Source organism: Mytilus trossulus, chromosome 3 (genome assembly GCF_036588685.1).
Source record: "Mytilus trossulus isolate FHL-02 chromosome 3, PNRI_Mtr1.1.1.hap1, whole genome shotgun sequence".
Classification (NCBI taxonomy): domain Eukaryota; kingdom Metazoa; phylum Mollusca; class Bivalvia; order Mytilida; family Mytilidae; genus Mytilus; species Mytilus trossulus.
In genome coordinates, this window is record NC_086375.1 from 61711348 (window position 1) to 61738797 (window position 27450).

The following is a 27450-nucleotide window of genomic DNA, read 5'->3' on the forward strand; positions in this document are numbered from 1 at the left end:
AATTAATACCGTCTTTATCATGATCAGAAGAAGAAAGTAACGTGCAATAACAGACGATGTATAGCAAACTCCATGATATACAACGTGGTGTTATACAAAAAACAAATGAAATTTTAATCAATGTGAGTTGCCCGTGATAGTTTTCCAATAATTTATGATTTCATTCTTCGATATATACTTAATAATACCATCAAGTGTACATTTTTATAATCTGGACGTCTATATCAAATAACAGTGTAATTAATTTTTAGTGCCAAAATTGTTTGACATTTCAATAAAAAGATCATCGTTGGAATCTAACAATAGAGACCTGAATTTCAATACCCCTTTTGATATTTGTTATCACCTAGATAGTTTATTAATTTTCAATTCATTTGTGTAGAACTGAATAGGACATTATATAACTTCTACTGTTCAACAGTATATTGTTTCTGACATGTTTATTTTAAACAAAAGACATAAATAGAAAACATTTGAACCAGACAAATGCAGTTAATGAATTTCATAATCTTGGCACCTAAAGTCTTTTTCGACTGTATGTTTAATATATATATAAAACTTTGGAAAACACTTTTAATCTAGGCAAAATCCTATACCCAAATACTGAATTGATATCTATTGCTCTACACACTAAACTGTTGGTCATTTTTGTACTGTTTACGAATATAAAAATTAGGAGATGTAGCATGATTGTCGTTGAGACAACTGTTCACCACAATTTCAATTTTAACGATGATCAATGACGTCCATTAACAATGCACAAAGTCCATTTAAATAAAATAATAAACGAAAAACACATATGACCGACAGTGGCCAACGACACTCACAGAATAACAGGTACAACTGGGACTAAGCAGATAATAATTGAGGCGCGGTTTCACATGTATGCGTGCTCAAATTAACCTATAAATTGGGACAGTTTTAAAACAACACAACATAAAAACAAACTAAAAAATCAATTGTATGATATAGATACATCATATCGATATTAAGCCATACAATCCAAAGCCAATTTTAAATTAAATTAAAAAAAATCCCTACTAACAAATGCAATAGATTAAGTAATAAAAAGATGTCACAAATAGAACGAAAAAAGCAAAGCATTACGTTGTACACTGCCAAAAATAAACTTTCGACTGGAATTATGAAACTAGAAAAGTGGTGTTCATGCATTATGCTGTATAGAATATTTTTTCATTCTATTATTAAGGAACAAAAACATTTATAGAACCGATAAAGACAATTTTTCAAAGATTTCGCTTCATTGTTAAATTGATGCTCTTTATGATAAGTTCTTAATGAATGTGTGCGTTTGTTATTTTTTACATTGGCTAGAGGTGTAGATTGGGGGGGGGGGGGGGGGGGGGGGGGGGGGGGGGAGTTGAGTACTCATAAAAACATGTTTAACCCCGCCACATTTTTGCACCTGTCCCAAGGTTGGAGCCTATAGTATTTTAGAATTGTCAATGCATATGAATTTTACATACAGAAAGAATTGCAATACATTACTATTCTGACAGAAGACTGAAGCATATAAGGGATTTGGTTAATGTTCACTCTAAAAACACACATAAATGACTGTGTGGTATGTGCTTTGCTCATTGTTGAAGGTCGTACGGTGACCTATAGTTGGTAATTCAAAGTTCTGTGTCAGTTGTTTTTTTGTGAAGAGTTGTATCATTTGCAATCATACCACATCTTCTTATTTTCATATATACAATAGGTTTGAATATCTCTACTCCGACCACTGAGTGAGAATAAAAGGATTAAACGATAAATTTGGAAAAGAAAACAGTGAAACTGATACTGTTGCAGACTTTCTGTTTGCTCATAAAACTATAAACATAACTTTGTAGCAAATTACAAAACTAAAACAAATGAACAGCGCTTTTACAGCTGTACTCAGTCATCTCAAAATCTCAACATTACAGTGTTTTGTCGTTGAATGTGTATTTATCTATCTATAACTGAAGAATATTTTTTTAATTTTCGTGTTTCTAATGAAGGCCAATACCAACATATGCAAAAATTCTTATAAACACCAGTTGCTAACCAAAAATGCAATGACTTTGTTTTAATATTTTTCTTTTTAATTGGTTTGTTAACTTTCTTAAAACGGGACTTATTTGTGACATAGCTTTAGTTTTGCAATACCTACCTGTTTTCTAGACCAAAAGGAACATATTCTGTACAGCCCTTTCATGAAGCGTCTGTTAAAATCCACATTTTTCTTTTCAACTTCAGATCCATACAGAATTGAGGGCCATAACATGGTGGTATTTTTGTTACTTTTTTACTGTATACGCTGATAAACAATTTAGATATTAGTTTTCTGAAGTACCAGAAGTCAGGTACATGTAGATGTTTTCCAAATCGCTCAACAATTAATGCCAGGATTTTCACTTGCCCCTATTATAAATTCTGTTTATGAAAATCCAGCGTACCAAAATCACCTCTATTTGTTGTTTAATCAATGTGATAATATGAAAAACTAATCATCCGTTATCAATTTACCTTCAAGTGAGAAAATGATTTATATATGGAATTCTTTTTGTGAAGAATCGTTCGAACTTGTGTAATATACATTACAAGAGTTCATATTCTTTTGTACTGGCGCAGAGAATCAGAACAATAAGTCTATTTTAATGTGGTTTTAATTTTCATTTGATTTATTCACTATAAAGGGAGTGAAAACTGTGGCGTCCGTTAAGTTGTGAGGAATGTCTTTAAAATATGTAATAATTTCCAGTCAGAATAAAGACGTTAAATTTGGGCCGCGTGTATCGATAGTTGTACGCCACATTATCTGCAAGTTAAAAAATAAAACACTCATGCAATATGTCTGAGGGGTACGTAGATGACTTGTCGCTAGACAAAATATCTACTATGAAAATCTACCCATATCCAAGAAACCCCATTTATTTCTACATAAGAAATTGTCTTACCAAGTCAGGAATATCCTTTCGTTTGATGTGTTCTAGTTTTTTTGCCATTTGTTTATGGACTTTCCATTTTGAAATCTACTCGAAGTTCAGTATTTTTGTGATTTTACTTTTTTCAAAATGTGCACACAAAAAGTGAAGTAGAATTTTTCAAACTTTATAGTTCATGCTGATTGTAAAAAGTGATTTAAAGATATTTCTAACCATACCTTTTTATTATGTCATTCATAGAACTAAAACACCGAAAAATAATATGTTAAAATTTAGAACATTTCTGAAATCTTTCAACAGGCGTGATAGATTCACTAATACAGTAAATAAAGGTAACTGTAGTATACCGCTCATAAATCGATTGAGAGATAATAATTCTGGGATTCCTTGAAAGAATTTAGCTTTATTATTGGTCATCGGTTAAATCAGTTCTTCAGAATGTTCCTTCAGGTAGAACTTCTACATAGTTTGGCCTAAAGCATCAATGAAGAGACACATTTGTTATGACATTGCCGTGAAAAAATAATAAAAAGAAATGAGCGATAAATTCAACAAAAGCAATGCACACGTATTTCTGATCTCTCCTTCTTATTGAACTATATTTTTGGTTCTGTTCGATAATATCAGCATTTCAGTGGTTGTATAAGTTTTTTGGTTTTACACATTTTTTGGCTTCGAACATTACTAAACGAAACATTTATCCAAAACACATTTGGTGCAGCAAAACGGGTACCACTTCAAACTAAAAAGATCAAAGTATCACACAAGTATAAAAAAAAATTACTGCGACTTGTGAACTTTTAAATCCATCATATTCTATATCTTATTTGCCATAATATCGGTCATAATATCAATATACCAATTTTGAAATAAAAATGAAACTCACCTTTATGTTATTCAGACCATTTTCAACTGATAGTGTGAATCTAAGGTTTTAAATCTATTGACTTTGCCAATACTGACATACAGACTTATTTCAATGGAGATCAGTGCGACTATTATACAGAAATGTAAATCTATACAATATGAATTACATATAAACTCATAAACTCTAGTTAACTATGGAAATTATATATCTTCATGCCTCATATCTTATGAATTTACATTACAATGGTAATAGATTTTCATCTCGGTATATATTTTCCTCTACTAAACTATTTAGAAAATAATTCATGATTTGTAATATGTAGTACAAAAATATAATATATGGGTTATTTTTTCAGAGAACTAATATAATGTCTTCACTACGAGATCTCCAAAATATTGATTTACTTCGTTCTTTTGTACACAAAGTTATAAAGTGCTCTGTTGGGTTGACAGTGTTTCGTTATTTCTCTGCTGATTACAAACAATTTTGGTTTCTAGATACTTTTATGACAGTACATTCGTTTGGTGAATTGGGCTTTTGTGTTTGCCATTTGATTAAAGACTTTCCGTTTTGAATTTTCCTCGGGTTTCAGTATTTTTTTTATTTTACTTTTTGTGAATTTGCAGTAACCTGTTATGATTCAATAGGTCATATGCTCTAATGATATTAAACATACATGGTTTTGGGGTACTTTTGCCATTGTCTGTATTTCTTTCTGATATACAGTAGACCTTTTTGTGAGTGATGCAATCTTCACGTCATTTCTTATCCGAAGTATCGTAGCAAATATAGAGCCAACAAAACTATTCGACGGATAACGTGAAAGAAAACACGCACAGGCAACTAGAATTATCTATTACACAACTGCTGTAGTTGGCCTTTTAAAAATACAAGGTGAACAAGTGAAACTGCGAGCTACTGCTCACTGATGATACCCATGCCGAAAGTGGATAATCTTAATAGTGTAAACTCGTGTAACAGGAAGTTGTTTAGTGATAAATCAGAAAACGCATCACATGGTATAACTGACTGATATAACCTCTCGGAAAGAAAAAGTCAGTAGTTCCTGAGAAAAATGCGAGAAAAATTTTCAACTTTGATGTCATGTGTACAATTATTGAAGTATTCAGTAAACAGGAAGTTGTTGAATAGTGAATCTGAAATGCATCACACGGTATAGCCGTATTTCAGGAGTCCTTGTAATCACGGTAGTTCCGGAGAAAGACGCGACGAAAAATATTTAAAGCGAGTGTATAACAAAGCTATTATTGGTCTTTTAAATTCCTACTGAGACTACACAGGCACTCGTTTCAGAAAAAAAATCCTTAATTTTTAGGCCTGTGTGAAACTACTTTACCAAAAGATATATGTTACTCGCGAATTCGCAATAAAACAGTGTCTACCGGTAAAGTTAAATACGTAATTTTAACGATGTTTCATATTTGACCATAGCAGACGATACATATAATCACTGTTCCCGCTGTCATACTAATCAGTAGCTGATAATTTTGTGGTATATTAGTCTCAGATCTATTTAAGCATGACATATGGGAGACCAGGAGATGTCAACTTTTTTTCCAAAATTTGATATCTTTTAAACTGATGAGTCTTATGTAGACGAAACGCGCGTCTGGCGTACATGGCGTATTAAATTATAATCCTGGTACCTTTGATAACAAATTAAACGGCAGACTTGTTAAAAATCAATGCGCTTGTGAGCACTGAAGAATAAATATTGCTGTTATTTTTTTAGTTTTGTGAACCTAAAATAAAACTCTAATTTGTATTTAGCTTAGCAAATTGTAAATAAGAGTTCGAGTTGTCTTCCTTTGTTAATGATTGTGCATTTGTAGGCTGCAGTCTTGTAATTGACTGATCCATAGGCCTACATGCAAAACAGTTGATCTTTAAAAGTTAAAGAAAATTAAAATGCTACATAGAAAACAGTTCATATCCTGTATGTACTAATGTGAAATTTGATTTAATTGAGAAAACAAGAGGCTCTCAAGAGCCTGAATCGCTCACCTTAATTTTTTTGGTTAAATCTCTCATCAATGATTATTTTGGCTTTTCAATTTATTTAAATGTTATTTGAATCGTCCTATTTTCTTCAAAAGCAAAAAAAAAAATCATGTTCTCCTATGTTCTATTTTAGCCATAGGAGCTTTGTTTCTTGATATACAAGGAAATAAAATATAAAATTTATACTAGATACTCTGAAACTCATTTAGCCTAAGTTTGGCTGAAATTGATACAGCAGTTTCAAAGGAGAAGATTTTTTTAAAGTAGGTCAACATGATAAACAAATTGTGAAAAAGTCTTTAAAGGGCAATAACTCCTAAAGGAGTCAAATACAATTTTGGTCAAATTGACTTATTTGTAGATCTTACTTTGCTTAACATTTTATCTGTATCTATAATAATATTCAAGATAATAACCAAAAACTGCAAAATTTCTTTAAAATCATCAATTCAGGGGCATTATATCAGAATCAAAGAGCTGAAAGCTCTGTAGAAAAATGACGCCACTGTCTCTAATATTGGGATAGTTTTTATGCAAGTCTTGATTTTCACATACCGTTATTAGTTTAACAATGCAACATGTATCGTGAGCATATAATTGATATTCGTATATGTGTGTGTGTGTGTGTGAAGTGAACTGGCTGTTTTTTTAAGACAAATGAATAGGTCAAGACTAGCTGAATTGTACAAATAAATACCGTAGAAAGGCTTGTATATTTCTCACTGGTACATAGTCTGAATCTGGGTCCGTTCGCTTCCATTCACGTTTGCGCCCACTCATTTTCACCCCTTTCACACCCTACATGTTCGCACCCAATCTTAATTGGTTTTGTGTTTAATAACTCTGTAAGCAAGTGTTTTCTTATAAGTATAATTGTTGTCATTGTCTCAAAATAAAGTGAGACAGCAATTTTTTTTTTGTGTTGAATAAATCTTAATCATGTTTTGGATAAGGTATTGCTAAAAATAATAATAATCCTTTCTAAATAAAGTGGTATTTTGTCAACGTTTTATTTTGTGTTGAATAACTCTTAATCATGTTTTGATTAGTGTATTGCTATAACTTGTTTCATTGACTTGTTTCAAAATGAAGTGAGATTCTGACTATGTTTGTTTCTGCGTGTTGAATAAATTTTATCATGTTTTGGTTATATTAGTGGATTGTTATATTTTGGTTTCTATGTTTTATTGTTTCGTTGTTTCAGATCAATGGGACCAAGCTGTTAAAAACAATTATCTTTTGTGTTTTTTCCTTTAAAATCTTCAATGTTTTACTCATACCAAGCTATAAATACATTCAGTATTTACACCAAAGCAATTTAAAACAACAACCATGATTTTCCAATTATTCAACTTGAATTTGAATTAAAATTGGGCGCGAATGAGTAGAGTGTGAATGTGCGAACGTGTAGGGTGCGAAAATGTATTGGGCACAAACAGACCTGATACCACACAGTCTGAACCCCCTTCTCCCAAAAAATATTAAGTAAATAATCTTTTTGTTACTGCTATCAAAGGTCTAATGAAACTCAGATAGTTTCAAACATTTGTCAAAGAATTCTAGTCAAACTGGCACCTAGTTAAATTGGCACCTGGACAAATCAGCACCTGGTTAAAATCGACACCTGATATAGTAAATTCGTCACCCATGTTAAATATATATTTTTAACAGTATTTTAAGCAATAGGGTAGAAATAAGAAAGGGGTTGCCAGAATTTTTTTCAGTATTTAAGCAAAAAGAGTTAAATACTAACTTTCACATTTTTGGGTGTTCATGTACATTTTGTATATATTTATTTTTCTCAACTAATGACTTTTTTGGTGTATTTTTAATGATATATATATATATGAGTAGTCCAAATAATTATTACGTCTGGCAAGGCTTTTTTAATTTAATTCTGGAACACCTTCCTATGACCGCAAGGCTATGTTAAAAAAAATTCTGGGACGCCTTCCTACCAACGTCGTAGGAAGGCGTCCCAGAAAAATAATAAAATAGCCTTGCCAGACGTCATAATTATTTGGACTAATACATGAGATATTGTGTATTTTTCTGCATTATTTTAACCAGTTGAGCATTTTACAGGATTGTTGGTTTAATGCTGTTTAAACTTTACTGAAAAACAAACACCTTAAATTTGCTAATTTTTTGGCATGAAAGTTTGATTTATTGAAAGGGACTCATAGTTTTCCATTTTATTTTAATAATTGACTTGTTTTTACAATTACACAAATTGTCTAATTGTTAAAACAACAGCTTTGGTAAGGGCTTCGTTGTTTACCTTTATACACTACATATTCACTTTCGTTTCGTGGTTTACCAAAATACACAACAACATATTCACTATGTACTTGGTAACAGTAATTAATTAATTGAATAGAAAATATTATAACAAATATTATTGGATGCCGAATTGACGTCGAATAGGTGCCGATTTGACTAGATGCCAATTTAACCAGATGCCGACTTGACTTGTACGTTTAAATTCCTCTGCGATCGTTTGCGGTATTTTCTTGAGAAAACCTATTTTCCATCATCAAAGAGAAGAAGAAACTGCTTCAAAATGATTCTGGAACGCTTCATGATTGTTAAAATAAGTTTAATCCACTCAAAAACAATTTTAAAACTTGCGATTAAACAGGAAGTTTCCAAAGCACGTGTAAAAGAAGAAATTAACCGGTGAGAGTGGAAATCCGTATATGACAGATATCCCTATAGTACGACTTTGAAAGTAAATCAGTTCAATCCTTTTGTAAAACAATCTTTAATATACCTATCACATTAATGTTTGAAGGGTCTTAAGCTTATTCAAACCATATAAGTCGGTATGAAACACCAAAACGGAATGAACAATAACCGATTACGTTTTGTAGTTTACAAATTCTAAAACTGGTTCCCGTCAAACTTCAACACTTTGTTCGAGTGTAGTGGAATACAAGCAAAAACCAGTGTAAACTGGGTCCTGGCTGATTAAATACTACACAATGATGCATAATGATAACACAAGCAGATTCCAGTTTGTATGGAAAATAGGAAATACGAAACCAAGCGCGGTAGGCAGAGAAATGTAATGAAGTTCAGGTCGGCAGTTATGGAACAATGACTGCGTCATTTTCCAAAAACCAGTTACCCAATTCGGCTGAAAATTTCAGGACGGGTAGTCCTTGACCTAATCAATACTTTAACTTCTTGTCTTATTTGCGTTTTTGAGATATAAGTCAAAAACTGCATTTTACCCTGTGTTCTATGTTTAGCCATGACGGCCATGTTTTTTGACGAAATAGAAAATAAAACACAAACTTTATTTTATACACCCTACTGATCATTCAGTTGAAGTTTGGTTGAATTTGGTTGAGTAGTTTTAGAGGAGAAGATTTTTTAAAGTTAGCAAATATGATGAACAAATTGTGAAAATTGGCATTAAAGGTCAATAACCCCTAAAGGGGTCAATTGACAATTTTGGTCATAAAAACTTATTTGTAGATCTTACTTTGCTGATAATTTTGGCTGATCATTTTTGCTGTTTACAGTTTATCATTATCTATAATAATATTCAAGATAATGACCAAAAACTGCAAGATTTCCTTAAAATTACCAATTAGGTGGCAGCAACCCAACAATGGGTTGTTTGAATCATCTGAAAATTTCAGGGCTGATAGATCTTGACCTAATGAACATTTGCTCTAAATGCTTTCGTTTTTGAGATATAAGCCAAAAACTGCATTTGACCCCTATGTTCTATTTTTAGCCATGGCGAACATGTTTGTTGATAGATCAAAACTTCGGATACAATTTATAAACTAGATACCCTAAGGAACATTCAGTTAAAGTTTGGAAGTATTTGGCCTAGTAGTTTTAGAGGAGAAGATTCTTGAAATAGTTTACGACGACGACGACAGACGACGGACGCCAAGTGAAAAGTAGGTCATGCCACGAAGAATAAAGTTACATAATCCAGAAGTCAAAACATTTTTTTCCTACTTTCTGTTTGCTGTTTTACTAGGCTGCATCACTTCCAATACACATGACATCCTTTCACTTTCCTAGATTGATATCCCCAAAGAGATGCATGCACCGAAAACTGGAGTTGTAATACCAGACTTTACCCTTAACTTATATCTATACCAAATTCATTCGCCATGAAACTTTTAATAAAAAAAAATCTTAATTATAGCAATTGAAATACATTTCATATTGTAACTTGAATATCTGAGTGCAACATATCATTAAGAAAGTCCATGTCATTGCCTGGATAGGATCTCCAGAGTGATCACTTCACTGCACTGCTTGGTTTGAACTTTCAATAGTGATACACCTTGGAAGATATAGATACCAATACCATAGGATGTTTTGCTCACACATTGTTGTTAATATATTGGAATTCTATAAAACCAAGTTAAATACATAATTCTTGACATACAGAAATGCCTGTACCAAGTCAGGAAATTTAAAAACTGTTTTCTATTCGTTTGAAGTGTTTGAGCTTTTATTTTTCTCTTTCTTTTTCATGGCCTTCTGTATTTTTGTAATTTTACTTTTTTCTTCCGTAATGATCAAATCTGTAATTTTAGAGTAAAAGATGTTTAAAATTCTGGAAAATCATCTCAAGTCCTCATTCACCCAAATTAATAATGTCATAACCTAAGCAAAGATAAACTCTTTTACAACCGTTGACATCATTTGTACACTTTTAATCTGCTGGTTTTTAATTTTGTTGACAATATTAAAAAGTATCATTAAAGGAAAATAACTCTATTAATTGATCATTGCAAATTTTCCTCGATTATTATTTGACCTGGACTTTGAAGTCTTTCCACAGCATTTCCCCCTAAAGAACTGCTGTTTTGGTTTGCAACTTATACTTTCATTGTAGCTTAAGAGTAACTAGACCCCAACTAGACTAGTTCGAAAATATCAAAAATTACAACCAACAGTCAATACATAGGAACTGCTCTGACTAATTATAGCATATTTTAGCATATTTTAGCATATTTTAAACTGTAACACTCCTGTACCAAGTCATGACAAGTTCAGGAATGTGATACTTATTTCTATTTGTTGGATATGGCAAAGCATTTGTCGTTGGTATTTTTTAATGACTTTCTGTCTTGAATTTCCCTTGAGTTCTGATTTGTGTTATTTTTCTTTTGAATGCTTAAATATTTCTTTTGTTTTTTCTAAGTAGTAGAAATTGACATTGATTAGATGTATTCTGCATGAGGACATAAAAAAGAACTAGAATGCAAACAGTAATTTTGAATGGTAACTATTCACAAACAGAAGATGCAGAATACCAGAAAGCAACAATCCCCAAGGGTGACTGGGGTCTAGAAATATGGTCACTTGGTCTTCTCCCGACCGGCAGTAAAATGCTTGCCGAAGTGGGGCGTCTGTTTGGCTGTACGGGATGTATCAAGTTCGCAGTCATGTCCGGTCAGAAGGGGGACGTTAAATCCGATGCCTCGTGTAAAGAGAGTGCCATGCTCTTTGCACGTTAAGAACCCTTGCAACAACTCTTTGAGGGGTTTGTAGGTGGCCTGCTGCAAGGCAAAATTTCTGTCCCTATCCAATATACCCTCATTTTCCAGTGGCAGTCTAAATTTACCCGACCATCATCCCAGATAGCCTCTATTGTATCAACCTATAGCTACCTATTGTATTTATTGTGAACTTTTCTCGTCCTGAATATGCATGAAATATTTGCCACTGGACGTTAAGCAATCAACAATCAATCAATCAATCAGAAAGCAACATATATATCTATATTGCTTTTCTTTGTATATAGACATTTGTAATTGTTGCTTGAAAAATAGTAAAATGGTTTATTGCAGGATTGATATTAAGTAATGAAATATAATTTTACAATTACATGTATATGGTGATAAATGGAAGCATAAAATACATAAATGACAGATAGATAAGTATACCCCCACCATAATGGCACCACAAAAAGTAAAATGACAGATACATATACCTCAACCAATACTGCACCAGAATGGAATAAGTCAAAAATCATAATATTTCGGTATCATTTAGATGTTTTTTTTACAGAAACAACATAATAAATTTTAGAAGAAAAATAATTTCAGATAAAAACATGAAACCAATTAAAAACTCCCCTATATGTAAAGATATATATATAAAATAATTTTTATTTTGTGTAAAGGAGTAGGTCCGATAAGGACCGATTTTGGCCTCAAATTTCAGTTTCATCTGACGAAAGATTTTGACCACTTTTTAAACACTTAAGTGTCTATTTCATTTGATTCAATTATTATTTGTGAAAGATTTTAACTCTTTTAGTCATTAAAAACGATCCGATTTAAGCTAAAATAAGAAAAATCTACCAAATATGCGAAAAAATGTCACTTTTCAGATAGTTTTTGTCAAAAATGAAAGTGGCCGCATCCGTGTTCATCCTAAATCTTTATATATGTTATGTATTATCATCAAATACAACTTCCATTTCAATATTTTGGATGAACACGAATGCGGCCACTTTCGTTTTACACGGAAACAGTCGAAAAATTTAACTAAAATGCTAGAATTGTGAAGATTTCAGTAATTTAGCATGACTTAATGGTGCTAGTACTCATTATGTGTGCATTGTATTGTCAAAAACAGCCAATATTTATGTAGCAGAACCATTCTACTATCCAATAAAAAACTAAAAGTTTACATTTTAACAATTTTATAAAACTGCTATATTTTGGGGCCAAAAAGGGCTCTTACCGGAGCTACTCCTTTATTTGTAGTTTCGACAATGAACCTGGTGAGAAGAAGCAAATAGTTTTAATAAACAGTTGACACAGAGATATGTCTCACATTTATGTAATTTTGATAACGGTAGTAAAATGCAAATGTAGAACTTAAAATGGCATTACTTGTAAAGAATGCTAAACATTCAAAGTCAATGAACCATGACTGAATGACAAGACCTTAACTTTCCAGGAAATGAGAAATGCCAATGATAACACAACTGCATACCAAAATACCATAGTCTTGTATACTATATATGTGGGATCTTAATGCAATTTCCTAATCAAAAACTTTACCTTGTTACCTTAGCAAAACTCTCAAATTCTATAGACTATGACTGAGGGGTTGGGCAGAATAATCACTATGGAAATGAGATGTATCCATTCTTACACAAGCCATGATGTGTTCCCCTCAGATATAATTTTGTAACCCAGATTTGTCTTCTCCCAATTGATTGATGACTTTTGAACAGCAGTATACTACTGTTGCCTTTATCAAAGTCTTGCTACTTTGATTTTTTCATGGCGAGACAAATATCAAAGACATTATCAAGTGAACAGAAATAACTTCAAACCCTACATAAGAAGAAAATTAACTAATATATAGATACAGACAATCTACTGAAACTATATTTCATATCTATACATTTTTTTCTTTCTTTTAAGCAATAACATTAGCTTCTTTATACCATTTTCTTTCATTTGATAAATATTGTTATGTTATTAAAAAAAATATGATCAAAATCTATCAAAAATATTTCAGACCATTTTCTGACAATCTAATATATTTTCAAACATTAGAAATAGTTCTTGGTCATCATGGATGTTTTCCAAAGTGAAATGACTTGTTTGTGTCACTATGTGTGAGTCAATTAGTATTTTCTTTTACATTTTCATACAAAAGGACATAACTATTTCATGTGTTTCTGATACAAAAACAAAATATGGACAGTCCAAGCCTAAACAATTCATTTATTCCTTTAAATGTTTAATCACTCTTTAAATTCATATTACTAGTAATTGATACTCTATTAATTTCAAATATATTTGCATTTCTTTTTTTTTAGCATTAGCCATTAGCTGAAAGCATATATGTTTTCCTCACAAAATTCTCTCCAGCTAATATACTTTAGTTTTAAGAGCAGTCATGAAATACAAATAATTACCAGAAAACGTTAGGTACGAAATATAAAATGTGCTGTATTTACTAGGATTTTGTTGTTAAATGTGGGAAATAAGTATCTTTAATGTGATGATTTTCTGGATTTTCTAAAACACTTTGTAAAAAACTGCTGGAATCCTTTTTAAGATTGTCCATTTCAGTTTGTAATTGTTTATTCTTTTTCAGCAAGTCAGCAGTTTTCATTGTAATGTCCATTAAACCTGACATTTTTAGTGCCTCTGCTGTTTTGTTATATCTTTTTGCTTTCAATCCATTAGGTGGAGACTTTATATCTATCCCAGAGTACTTGTCCATATTGTCCTCAGACATCTTGCGAATTTTTTCTGGAGTTGTAGTATCAAAATTGTCAATTTGTTGGAAGGAATGTTTTCTTGAAGCACTCTGGATGCTTATAATTGGATCATTAGTATAGTAGTTAGTATTGGTAACACTAGCAACACAAGAACTACTTATTGGTGATGAAACTCCTTGCTGGTCCATTGTAGGATAGAAGCCATTAGAACTTAAACTACTTCGCCAAGGTTTTGATATAAGCTGAGATTGAACCACAGGCACACTATAATCTGCTGATGATGATTTCTAAAATAAAATAAAATAAATTCTAAGTGACATTGTATTCTTCTTAAAAATGGTCTTTTTCTTTGAAAGATTAAAGTCTTATAGCGAAAGATTATTAGAAAAGAACATTACAATTACCAGAATACAAATTACACTATGTCATGAAATTTTAAATTGTTCACTATCACTATCCTATAATGTATCACTCAAAAGTCAAAATAAGATTAATTCTGGAAGTTGTATGTTCTCAAAAGCAAGAAACAAATAACAAGTCGTAGGGACAAATATATTATTTTAACTAGAGGCTCTAAAGAGCCTGTGTCGCTCACCTTGGTCTATGTTAATATTAAACATTGTACACAGATGGATTCAGGACAAAATTGTGTTTTGCTGATGGTGATGTGTTTGTAGATCTTACTTTACTAAACATTTTTGCTGCTTACAATTATCTCTATCTATAACAGTAGTTTCTGTGGAAAATATTAGTGAAAATCTACAAATTTTGTGAAAATTATTAAAAATTTACTATGAAGGGCAATCACTCCTTAGGGGGTCAATTGACTTATTTTTAGTTCTTACTTTGCTGTACATTATTGCTGTTTACAATTTATCACTATCTATAATAATATTCAAGATAATAACAAAAAAACAGCAAAATTTCCTCAAAATTACCAATTCAGGGGCAGCAGCCTAACAACCGATGATCCAATTCATCTGTAAATTCCAGGGCAGATAGATCTTGACCTGATCAACAATTTTACGTCGTGTCAGATTTACTCTTAATGCTTTGGTTTTTGAGTTATAAGCCAAAAACTCATTTTACCCCTATGTTCTATTTTTAGACGTGGCGGCCATCTTGGTTGGTTGGCCGGGTCATCGGACACAATTTTCAAACTATATACCCCAATGATGATTGTGGCCAAGTTTCAATTAATTTGGCCAAGTAGTTTCAGAGAGAAGATTTTTCTAAAAGATTACTAAGATTTACGAAAAATGGTTAAAAATTGGCTATAAAGGGCAATAACTCCTAAAGTGGTCAACTGACCATTTTGGTCATGTTGACTTATTTGTAGATCTTACTTTGCTGAACATTATTGCTGGGTACAGTTTATCTCTATCTAAAATAATATTCAAGATAATAACCAAAAACAACAAAATTTCCTTAAAATTACCAATTCAGGGGCAGCAACCTAACAACGGAATGTCAGATTCATCTGAAAATTTCAGGGCAGATAGATCTTAACCTGATAAACAATTTTATCCCCTCGTCAGATTTGCTCTAAATGCTTTGGTTTTTGAGTTATAAGCCAAAAACTGCATTTTACCCCTATGTTCTATTTTTAGCCATGGCGGCCATCTTGGTTGGTTGGCGGGGTCACGGGACACAATTTTTGAACTAGATACCCCAATGATGATTGTGGCCAAGTTTGGTTAAATTTGGCCCAGTAGTTTCAGAGGAGAAGATTTTTGTAAAAGTTAACGCCGGACGCAGGACGACGACGACGGACGACGGACGCCAAGTGATGAGAAAAGCTCACTTGGCCCTTTGGGCCAGGTGAGCTAAAAATAAATGAAGGTACTTATTTTATATACAAGCAAGGAACAAGATATAAAATTGATACGAAAACAAGGTTTACTGTATTTTGAATGCATTTTCAGTCGTGTGTGTCTCAACAACATTACATTCAATCTATCAAGAACCACAACTACAACCACAAATATGTAAATAATCAATATTGAACTTTTAAAACCACTACTTTGTCATCAGTAACAGCAATTTAATGTTCAAAGAACATTGGTTGATTGGTTCATAAGAAAAAAGTATAGAATTAAGAAACGATATAAAGTGTCATTTTCCAGTCTATGAAGGACCATAACTACTAAACAGCAAGAATGAAAATCATCAATAATCCAAATTGACTGACATTTTTTTACAACATTTTCAATTGTTATAAGCATTGGTTAAATATTTCATAAGTTATTGCATTAATTTTTCAGTATAAAAAGGAGTCAAGGACCATAACTCCTGAACAGTACTAGTGAAATTGTTTTATATAAGTTTTGTCGTCAGTAAGAAAAAAATAAAATTTGAAAAGAATTGATGGAAAGGTTCTTATAGGGAATCACTGAAACATGTCTGGAGCAGGCCCTCTCTAAAGGCAAACAGTGGGCCCCAGCCTATGAAAATTTCTGGATATGCCAGTGAGGAAGTTATAGTAAGCATATACATGTAGGCTTAGCTGATATTTACACTAGTGCATTATAATATAGAACTAAAAGAGAGGCTGGAGATAAAATTGTGATATATTCCAACTCATAAGTCAAAACAAACTAACAAGTTAAGGCTATGGGGAAGAAAATGAAAATAAAAGACAACAAGACAAACAAGAGTCTACAAACAACAACAAAACTTAAGGTTGTAATCAGTGACAACAGTTTAAACTAGTTTAGTTTAAACATATTTTATTGTTCAAAATGACAAAAGGATCAGACACAAGTTTTACAACTTAGAAACGTCTTCTCCAAAACAAATACAAAATATACACATTATTTAATGAACATATGAAATATTTCTTACTAAATAATTTCAAAATAAAGACATGACAACAAAAGGAAACTTTTTGAAGCGAATCAATGGAATTTAATAGAGTGCATCCTTTTACAGTATAAATACGACACAAACACACCGAATAGATAGTGGAATTACCTATGCGCAAATTTTGTTCTTGTGGACATCACTTAAATATATAAGTGTGTGTGTTTTCTCATAATAAAGCGTGGGATCTTAATATTTAAACTAAAGTATATTCTGGACAAATTTCCAATTCTGCTTTTCAAAACAAGAACAGTAGGTTTACCTGGCATATCTTTATAATAAACATATGGTTTTTAGATGTTAAATTGAAGTGTTCCGTTTTTATTTAGCAGTGGTATTTCTAATTTTTAATCTAACCATGGAAACTGTAAGCCATAAGAAGTGAAGTTATAGACTATAGCAATCCTCCAGAATAAATAATCAATTTCAAATATGTACTTTTCTCTCTCAGCCTAATAAACAGATTTGAAAGGCACTTAATCTGATTTCAGTTCTGTTAAAAGTGCACTGAACGATATTTGTAGGGATTATTGATTTCTCGGTTGATATTCTTGGATTTTTCTTAGACAGGAAATTTCATTAATATTTATAGAATTATATAGTCAGTGTTTTATTCATTTCAAAGACGTAAAACAATTTTTTAAATCTATTATTATCTGAATTATAATTTTTCTTGTTTTTCATGTTAACTGCTGAAAATATAAGTTTGTGCTGACAAGAACAAAGCATGATAAGTAAAGCAAACTAATACAGATTCTGTATACAGTGTAATCTGTCTAATCCGACACCAGACTTTTCCAACATCCTGCTATAGCTGAAACATTTTCTTGGTCCTAAAAAAAGCCTATCATTGCAGAAAAAACCTAAGGCGGACCTGCTCCAGACAGGCTCCAGTAATTACCTATATAATCAATAAACCAAATTTTTCACAAAAAAGAGGGGTGGGGGGCTCCCCCTGGATCCGCCTATGTTCATTTGTGTCATAAGTTAAAATTTCATTTGGTCTGTAAACCAAATACCTATTTTGTGCCATATGTCATGTAAAATAAATGAAGATAAGAGATAATTTTAGTTTGGGAAAAAAATAAAAACAAATTTTGTGCATTTTGTCAGGATACATAAATGTATCCCTGCCAATACGCCTCTGGTTTAAATATTTATAAAACACAACCAATTTATTGTGCCATATGTCAGTTAACATAAATGTATCCCAATACGCCTCCGGTTAAAAATGTTCATAAAATATAACGAACAATTTTTGTGGGTTACATAAATGAAAATTAATGTTTCAATGTAAGCTGTTTTATTAATGTCTCAAGTATAAATTTCATTTCAATGGGCCAAATAAAAAAATATTATTTTTGTGAAATTTGTCAGGTTACATAAATGTTGTATCCCAACACGCCTTCACCTCAGTTTTAAAGTCATAAAACATTACCAATCTAAAGTATTGTCTAACCTATATAAAAATAAGAATTATTTAGTCAGACTATTACTAATCATTTAAGTGAGTTCATGATACTCATCTTTTAAAAATTACTTAAAGCCAATTATGTTTTCAAATTGAATTGTGATTACATTTTTGAGGTGATAAGATAGACATAATACAATCTCACAGTGTAGATACTATTCTGTACGCTATCCGGAAGTCGTGATTTTCGAAGCGAGAACTTTTTTTATCATATTTTAAATTTGTTGGATATACTGAATTAATCGGTAAGATGTTCATCTGTACATTGCTTAATGATTAATTCAGCTGACATCGATATTCACAAATGGTTTATACTTTTAAAATGCAGCCCATTCTTTATTCGTATCTTTGCCCTCATCAAGAGATTTTCAAGTGCATCACTAAGGAAAATCAGTCGGTGAACCTAAAAACAATCTCTTTACCCCCTTAGTGTACAAATTAAAGTGAAAAAAAGACGTAATCAAATAAATAAAGTATATTTTAATTGGTGGTAAAAGTTTCAGCCAGATCTTTGAAGCCAGAAATAAGAAAATTACACTTGTTTGAATTTCTCACTGTACGATCAGTCTCGCTTGTATATTTTGAAACTGTATGATCAGTCTTTATTTCACTGTATTCTAGTGGTGATTTCAAGTTATTTACGATACATTAGAAGATGGTATTTTTCTAAATAACACAAATGTATTTCAATAAATTCACATCCTGAAAACTTATCAAACATGTTTTAGCTTGATAGGGTGCACTCGACTTACTACATTAAGTATAAGGATGTTTGAATGTTGCTAAAATAAGAGGAAGGCAGTGGCAGATCCAGGGATTTTCATAATTGGGGGCCCACTGACTGACCTAAGAGGGGTCCCGCTACAGTCACACTTCAGTGATTCCCAATATAAGCAACCAATTTTTTTCCCAAAAAAGGGGGCGGGCCCCCTGCCCCCCCTAAATCCGACTCTGGAAGGTTTGTTGTATATATAAGTTTCAGAAATGTCCTCCGTTATACTTAAAATTTTACAAACACACAGATTTATTGTTATATATAAAAACTCATGTATTTACAAACATTCGAGGCCGTACTGTAGCATATAATTGATCAAAATTCCTTCACTTTGTTTTGGGTGTAGATCTGTCTCTTTCACACTAAATTGTACACCACTTTGTAAAGCGGGGGTTTATAGTGATTATGAAGTCCGTCTTTCCATTCATCCTTTGGACCGGTACAACATGTTTTGCCGGTTTTGTAAGCGCATCTCCTCATAAACCACTAACTATACATTGGGAATTCCAGACATTTTTAAATGGAGAGAGGTCCTATCCACGAAAAAAGAGGATTCCAAATAAATGTTCCCATACAAATGCATTGATAGTTAAAAAAAGGGTTTCAAACCACCGGATCCCATTTTTTTTGGATCCGTCACTGGTATAACTATTAATTTTTTTTTCTCGGATTCCGTATCATAAATGATAATATAAAAAAGAAGATCTATGCAGTATGATTGCCAATGAAACAACCGTCCACAAGAGACCAAAATGACACAGACATTAACACATATAGGTCACCGTAACGCCTTCAACAATGAGCAAAAGCAATACCACAAAGTCAGCTATAAAAGGCCCCGGAATGACAATATAAAACAATTCAAACGAGAAAATTAACGGCCTTATTTATATAAAAAAGAAAATATTTCGAATTCTATTAAATTATTAAATTATATTACACTCATCCGGTATTTCCAACACCTCCAAAACCAATTATTAAAGTTTTCTAAAATTGCTCCATTTTTAATCAATTAATGTATTATGGACCTTCTATTTCGAATTTTTGGTAAAATATGTTTGATGTTTCTATATCTAAAATACGGACTTTGCCATAGCCTTATATTGGGCGTACCTATTTTATATCCATAACTTCTTTCAGACACTTGTCATAACTTAATGAATCTCAATTCAATTGTGCACCTCTTAATTTGATTTTTCGAAAATTCAACAGTGTTTTGTTTCCATGATAAGGACTTTTCCACTACCTTATTGGATGGAACCCATTTACTATACGCAACTTTCAAAAACTTACCATATATTAATAAAACTTTCTCAGATTCTTTATTAAGTGATGCCCCTCTGCACCTATAATTTAGTTGTTTTGGTGGTTTATTTTTTTCCAAAACATGGACTTTAGAAGTGGCGGGATATAATTTCGTTGATTCTTTCCTCAATACCTCAAGTTTTCAAACAAAGCTTTCTCTATCTATTTTTTGTAATTTTAAAATAGACATGCCTGATTTATGTTATCACCAATTGGTCAACGGCAGACGGTGTAAATAGCCTTAAAAAATGTAATAGCTAAACAGATAACTGCAACTACACACTAATACAAAGTCCACAAGCGAATCATGTATTGCTTATTAGACATTTGATTTTAAATAAGACTGACGAAACAAAAATAGAATTATTTAGCTGTCTATAAAAATCATCAGAAATATATTTGTATTGTCTGATGAAAGAAATTACACGTTATAATTCCATGGACAGTTCATAATATCACATAGACACGTATATATACCTTCAAATTGCCGTTTTTTTCCCCTTCAAACTCACAACTGGTCATACAGACAAAAAATCTGAAATCACTTCTAAAATAGTCAGTTTTAGACTGATTGTACAGTAATGTATTTTGGGATCCTCAAGGAAAACATATTTTTTATTTGAAATACGAACCTTCTACTTAAATACGGTAAGAATATTTAAACTATATATATTTAACTGTAAACTGATGCAAATATTTGCAATAAAAGATTATTTGGTTTGTACTACGAGAGCAAAATTGTCCATCGATTTCACTTTTTTCTATGAAGTTGGTGTGATGCACACGTATATTTTATATTCTAATGCATGTTTTTGTTACAGTTACTCATATGTATGATGCTATACATACATTGAAGATGTTCAAAGCACTTTATAGATGTAGGAGTAAACAAATGATGAGAAAAGGCACTGTACCCAAAACCGTTTTGTTAACCAGTTGGAAATCCTCGCTTCGAAAATCGAGACTTCCAGATAGCGTACAGAATAGTATCTACACTGTGAATCTGAGTCAAAGCAAAGAAAATAATTTGTTTTCATTATGAACATGTATGAAATATTAGCCACTGGAAATTAAGCAACCAATAATCAATCAATTCATGATGAAATATATCAAGTTGCCTTAATTTCCCATCACAAGGTTTCATTGTTCAAACTTTTTGTGTTCAAAGTACATAATTGCATGGATGATAATTGATCACAATTTTAAGATGTCGTTGTACCTTAATCAAGGTATAAAGAATCATATCTGTATCTCTTTATTCAAATGAAAGAAACATTATTTATATTCAAAGATTTCAATAGCAGGAAATATAAGGAAATAAATGTGTAAAATAAATTACAAACTACAAATGTATTTAATCTAATTTGGAACGCAGCATTGTATTTCATAAAGCCAGTGGCAATTTTTTTTTTAATATCAGATATCTTTATCATGATAAATTTAAAAACTTACCCTAGTGGTCATTCATGCCTTGTTACTTAGTACACATAAATAGTATGGACTTAATGAATTTAGAAGGAAAATTCAGGCAATTTGATTGGACGAGAAGTTGTATGTGCTAAACTGAATATGTGTTGAGGAAAAATGCACAAACTTTTCAATTCTGATGTATTGCTTATTTCTATCATGTTTATTTGTTACATAATTGCATAGACTAAAGGAGTACGTCCAGAAAGACCCCTTTTTGGCCCTAAAATATAACAGTTTTACAAAATTGTTAAAATGTAAACTTTTAGTTATTTATTGGACAGTAGAATGCTACTGCTACATAAATATGGGTTCAGTTTGACAATACAATACACATATAACGGCCACTAGAACCATTAAGTCATGCTAAATTACTGAAATCTTCACAATTCTAGCATTTTAGTTAAATTTTAGACGGTTTTCGTGTAAAACGGAAGTGGCCGCATTCGTGTTCATCCTTAATATTGTATTGAAATGTAAGCTGTATTTTATGATAAAACATAACATATATAAAGGTTAAAGATGAACACAGATGAGGCCACTTTCATTTTTGACAAAAACCATCTGAAAAGTGACATTTTTTGACATATTTGGTAGATTTATCATATATGAGCTTGAATCGGGTCCTTTTTTATGACTAAATCAGTTAAATCTTTAACATAAACTAATTGAATCAAAGGAGAGGTGTATAAAAAGTGGTCAAAATCTTTCGTCAGATGAACCTGAAGTTTGAGGTCAAAATCAGTCCTTACCTACTCCTTTATACATTTTGTAATCTCATCTTAAGATTGGAATTATCAAGTTCTACCTTAGACAAAAAAGACCCAAATCAAGTACAGTGTCAAATATATGTATACATATAGATTTTTTATGAATCTTAATGTGTGAAAAAATAACTGTGAAAGCATGTTTAATTCAGCTTTAGAGTCAAACTGTTATTATAATAAGAACCTTTATAAGGCAATGACTTCAGGTTAAGTGAAGCCATTATCTCAGTTTAAATAGCATAGCAACTTTGAGCATGAATCTATCATTTTAAGATTGCCAAATATGTAATTATCAGTTGAAGTACCAATTATGGGGTAATGATGATCTGTAATTATTTTCTATTGCAATTGATAACTTTTTTTGTTCATGTTATCATTTTTGTTATGTAGTCAACTTTATAAATCTTTAATCAACAAACTCAGCAAAACTTCAGATGTAATTATTGATTACTTTTTGATATCACTTCAATTACTTTAGAAATATAGTTTGATGAAATATAACACAGTTAAAATACAAACAACAACATGTATTCATCAGTTTATAGTACAGATGAAATTGAAAGTAAAAAATGACTTGAGACTTATATCAAATAACTACTCAGATCTGTTGTCTGACCAGCTGATATATACAGTAAAAATATCTGAATTATCAATAAATTGATAACACAAATAAAATTTAAGTTATTCATTATTAATCGATTATATTTGTCAGTTTTAAAGTGATAATATTAACTCTTCATGAACCATCTCCCTATAAATTGGAGAGTTTAATTTATATGTACATTTTTGTCTTACAAATCAAATCTGAAAAATACAGGTCACTAAAATTAATTGTGAGAAAGATGTGCATTTTTTATGTTATTTCGAATAGGCAGAAATTTTAGTCATTTCTTATAATTTAATTCTACATTCCATTTTAAACCGTAGAAAACAATGAATAAATGTTGATGATGTCACAGTCACATGAGTACATTATGTCTATGGGCTGATAACAAAATACCGTCAGCCAATCAGAAGACGCGTTACATCCAGAATTAAATTATTATAATTCATAAAATATTTAATGCAAATTTATTCATATAATAAAAATGAAATGTTAATATTCTTTCTGATATTCTTTTATGATTATTTACCCCAAAAAATTAAGCATTTTCATTGAGCTAAAAATGTGTTTTATACTTTCTAGTTAAAGACTTATAAAACTTCAAATTAAAAAAAAAAGAGTTGAATATGTTATATATATTTGGAAGGCTTAGAGACATGTCTTAGTAACACGGACTTTCAGTTAAAAGAAAAATTCCTTCAAAAATATCAGCTACTGAATTCAATTTTGCATGTACCCTTAATGACTTTAACCTTGACGCAACTTGTTAGAAATTGACCATCCCACAGTGCAAGTATTAGGGAAAAACAGTGATAAATGAAAAGGTATACAAAGGTGGAAGCTGGGAATAAAATTAATTGATCCTAAAAGAAACATTTTAATACACCAAACCATGTAACAACATTTATGACAAAGTTTAATTTACAATGAGAATGCATGGGAAATATGAGTATTAACAAATAAACAACGCTCTAATCATGCTATCATCTTACTTATTTTTCTACAATTCCTTGAATCTGTTTTGATTGTTTATGAAGGTCGCAAGCAGTAACTTCGTCATCAGAACCTGAGGGTTAATTAGCAGCTTAAATTTATAGTTTAACAATCAACAAAATGATCAACTAATGAAATATATTTTGTGATTATACAAGTATGGACACAGACGCAAATTGTCAGTGGGGTTAAAGGTCGTTACAAATATATTGAAAGCTAGACTGGAAATGTGTATTAACAAATTGTGTTGATGTGTACATGTCTTCATTCAAATGCATTGACTGATAAAAAAGGGGGCTTCAACTTCCACCCTCTCTATGAATTAGTTGTTTGAGTGTTTGAATATGGAGTTTGTTAATAAATAGCTGCACTCTAAGGGCATGATATGTCTTGATTCCTTTAAAGCTTGCTTAAAGGTTGAACTATTTTGTTTTGTACAATTATTAGTCTATTTGTTTTCTCATTTCATTTGTTTTATATTTGTCATTTTAAGGTCTTTTATAGCTGACTGTGCTGTATGAGCTTTTGTCATTGTTGAAGGCTATTTGGGGACCTGTAGTTGTTAATCTTGTTTTAAATTTTGGAATGTAGCTGAAGTCAACAGACATAGACAATTCACCCAAGTTTTATAAAATGATGTGGAGTGTTAATGTGAATAATTAAGATGGGAAATGAGGAAAGTGTCAAAGTGACAACAACCCAACCATAGAGTAGACAACAGCTGAAGGCCTCCAATGGGTTTTCAATGTAGCCAGAAACTCCTGCACTTATAGGTGTCCAAAAACTATAAAATCCCTTGTTTTTTTTTAGCATATATAAAAATTCATAACACAGAAATGTATAATCTGAAATTTATTACAATCAAAAGAGACCTTAGGTCAATAGTGTAAACAATTCCCCAAAGTTTAATTAAAGGTGAGGGATGCATTTTTGTGTTATTGTTCAAAATTGGAAAATTCTCTCTTTTTTAAGGATAAAATCTCTCTTCATAACATGGAAACGAAAATTCTAAAATTTATAAAATCGATGTGGAGCTAATGTCAATAGATATAAACATTTCAACAAAGTTTCTTGAGAGTAGGGGGAAGTGTTTTCTAGTTATTGTCTGAAGTGTGGATGATGGACTGATAGACAACAGTATACTATAATATGTTGTGTGTGAGGCATTGGTATAATAAAAGGGTTTTGAATGAATAATGATTAGAAACTGTTTAATGCAGTTATTGAGGGAACGACAGTGTAGAAATTGCTGAGATCAATGCGTTTGAATCCTAAGAATTCAATTTTTGTTGAAATGAAACAAAGTTCAATTTTTGGCCCTTTGGATCTTAATGTAGACCAATTTGAAAACGGGACAGTCCTGTGCAATTGAATATTTCTGGCTATTGGCAATACTGTGCAATTGAAAATTTCTTGCTATTGCACAATATTGTGCAATTAGATATTTCTTGCTATTGTGCAATACTGTGCAATTAAAAATTTCTTGATATTGCACAATACTGTGCAATTGGAGATTTCTAGCTAGTGTGCAATACTGTGCAATTGAACATTTCTTGCTTTTGAACAATACTGTGCAATTGAAGATTTCTAGCTATTGCTGAATACTGCGCAATTGAAAATTTCTTGCTATTGCAAAATACTTAGTATAATCATTTTTGACCCCGATTTGGACCAACTTGAAAACTGGGCCCATAATCAAAAATCTAAGTACATGTTAAGACTCACCATATCAAAGAACCCCAAGAATTCAATTTTTATTAAAATCAAGCTTATTTTAATTTTGGACCCTTTGGACTTTAATGTAGACCAATTAGAAAACAGGACCTAAAATTAAGAATTTGGACATGGTTAGATTTGGCATATCAAAGAAGCACAATACCGTAATTCATTTTTTTGATGAAATCAAACAAAGTTTAATTTTGGCCCCTTATTCCTTGGGACCAAAACTCCAAAATTAATCCAAACCTTCCTTTTGTGGTCATAAACCTTTATAGATTTCTATTAACTTATACTAAAGTTATTGTTCAAAAACCAAGAAAAATGCTTATTTGGGGCCTGTTTTTGGCCCCTAAATCCTACACTGTTGGAATTAAAATTACCAAAATCTATCCCAACCCTCCTTATGTGGCCATAGACCTTCTGTTTACCAATACTTAAGTTATAGAGCAAAAACCAAGAACAATGCTAATTTTTTGTGATTATACCATTTGGTATACACTAAGAGAGGTTTGAATTAAAACAGGACAATATTTCTTAAAATCAGCTTATTATCTACTGTTCTTATCTACTGTCCTTGTTATATAACCTATAATCATTAGAATATTTTCAGTTTTGTTTGAATGTAAGCATATTGCACAAAATAAAATATTCCAAATTACGTTTGTATATGAACCTCCATGTTTCATGTGTATGCTAATTAACAGTATCAATCCTACGCCCATGCATGTCTCACTCTCTGCCACAGAAAAAGGATGTATGTGGATACTCAAAATGAGCATCAAATAGTAAATTTATGTTTCAATATAAAATTAAGTAAAAATCCCTACTAATGAAAAATAAATAATCAAGATACTACTACATATATGACATAATAATCACTTACGTGGTAATAAATTTTTGTGAGGAATTATATAAAACAACATGTGTCAACATATCTTAACACATTGTATGATTTATACTATAGTACACAACATACACATGTAAAATATGTTTTTAGATTCATGTCACTTTTAGTGTTTTTGTAATAAAATTAATTATAAAAATTATATTTTTGGAAGATAAAAATGAATAAAAAAATCAATTAATACTGTTAAAAATCATATATGTATAGAGGATGTAAAAATAACAATAAAATACCTTTGAATTAATTACACACAATAACTGTCCATGTTTATTCCAATATTTACCTTTTTAGTCGTTAAGCTAGCACATGTCAAAACATCTGCCTGATCTACAAGATAAAATTAGTAACCTCATTAAAACTCTTCACAAGATGGATCAATCAATATGCATACATTTTTTACTGTTTCAGCTCCACAACTATACGAGAAATGATTTTTATGAAGGCATTAGCAGTGAATATTACAATCCAAGTATGACAATGTTAAATAATTAAAAATCACTACTTCAATATGACAAATGTCACGTAGA

At 31.3% G+C, this 27450-nt stretch overlaps 1 protein-coding gene across 4 annotated transcripts in view; it reads right to left on the reverse strand.

Annotated features, from left to right (window-relative positions):
- Positions 1-13655: 13655 nt before the first annotated feature.
- The window catches only part of LOC134712038 (CLOCK-interacting pacemaker-like), a 38796-nt gene continuing 25001 nt past the window's right edge, over positions 13656-27450 (reverse strand). For all 4 annotated transcript variants that reach the window (XM_063573153.1, XM_063573154.1, XM_063573151.1 and 1 more), the window contains 2 exons: positions 27207-27250; positions 13656-14343 (listed from right to left, as the gene is read on the reverse strand). In XM_063573153.1, the coding sequence (XP_063429223.1) occupies positions 13789-14343; positions 27207-27250 (599 nt within the window). In that variant the 3' untranslated portion in view covers positions 13656-13788. The remainder of the gene's footprint in view (positions 14344-27206; positions 27251-27450) is intronic.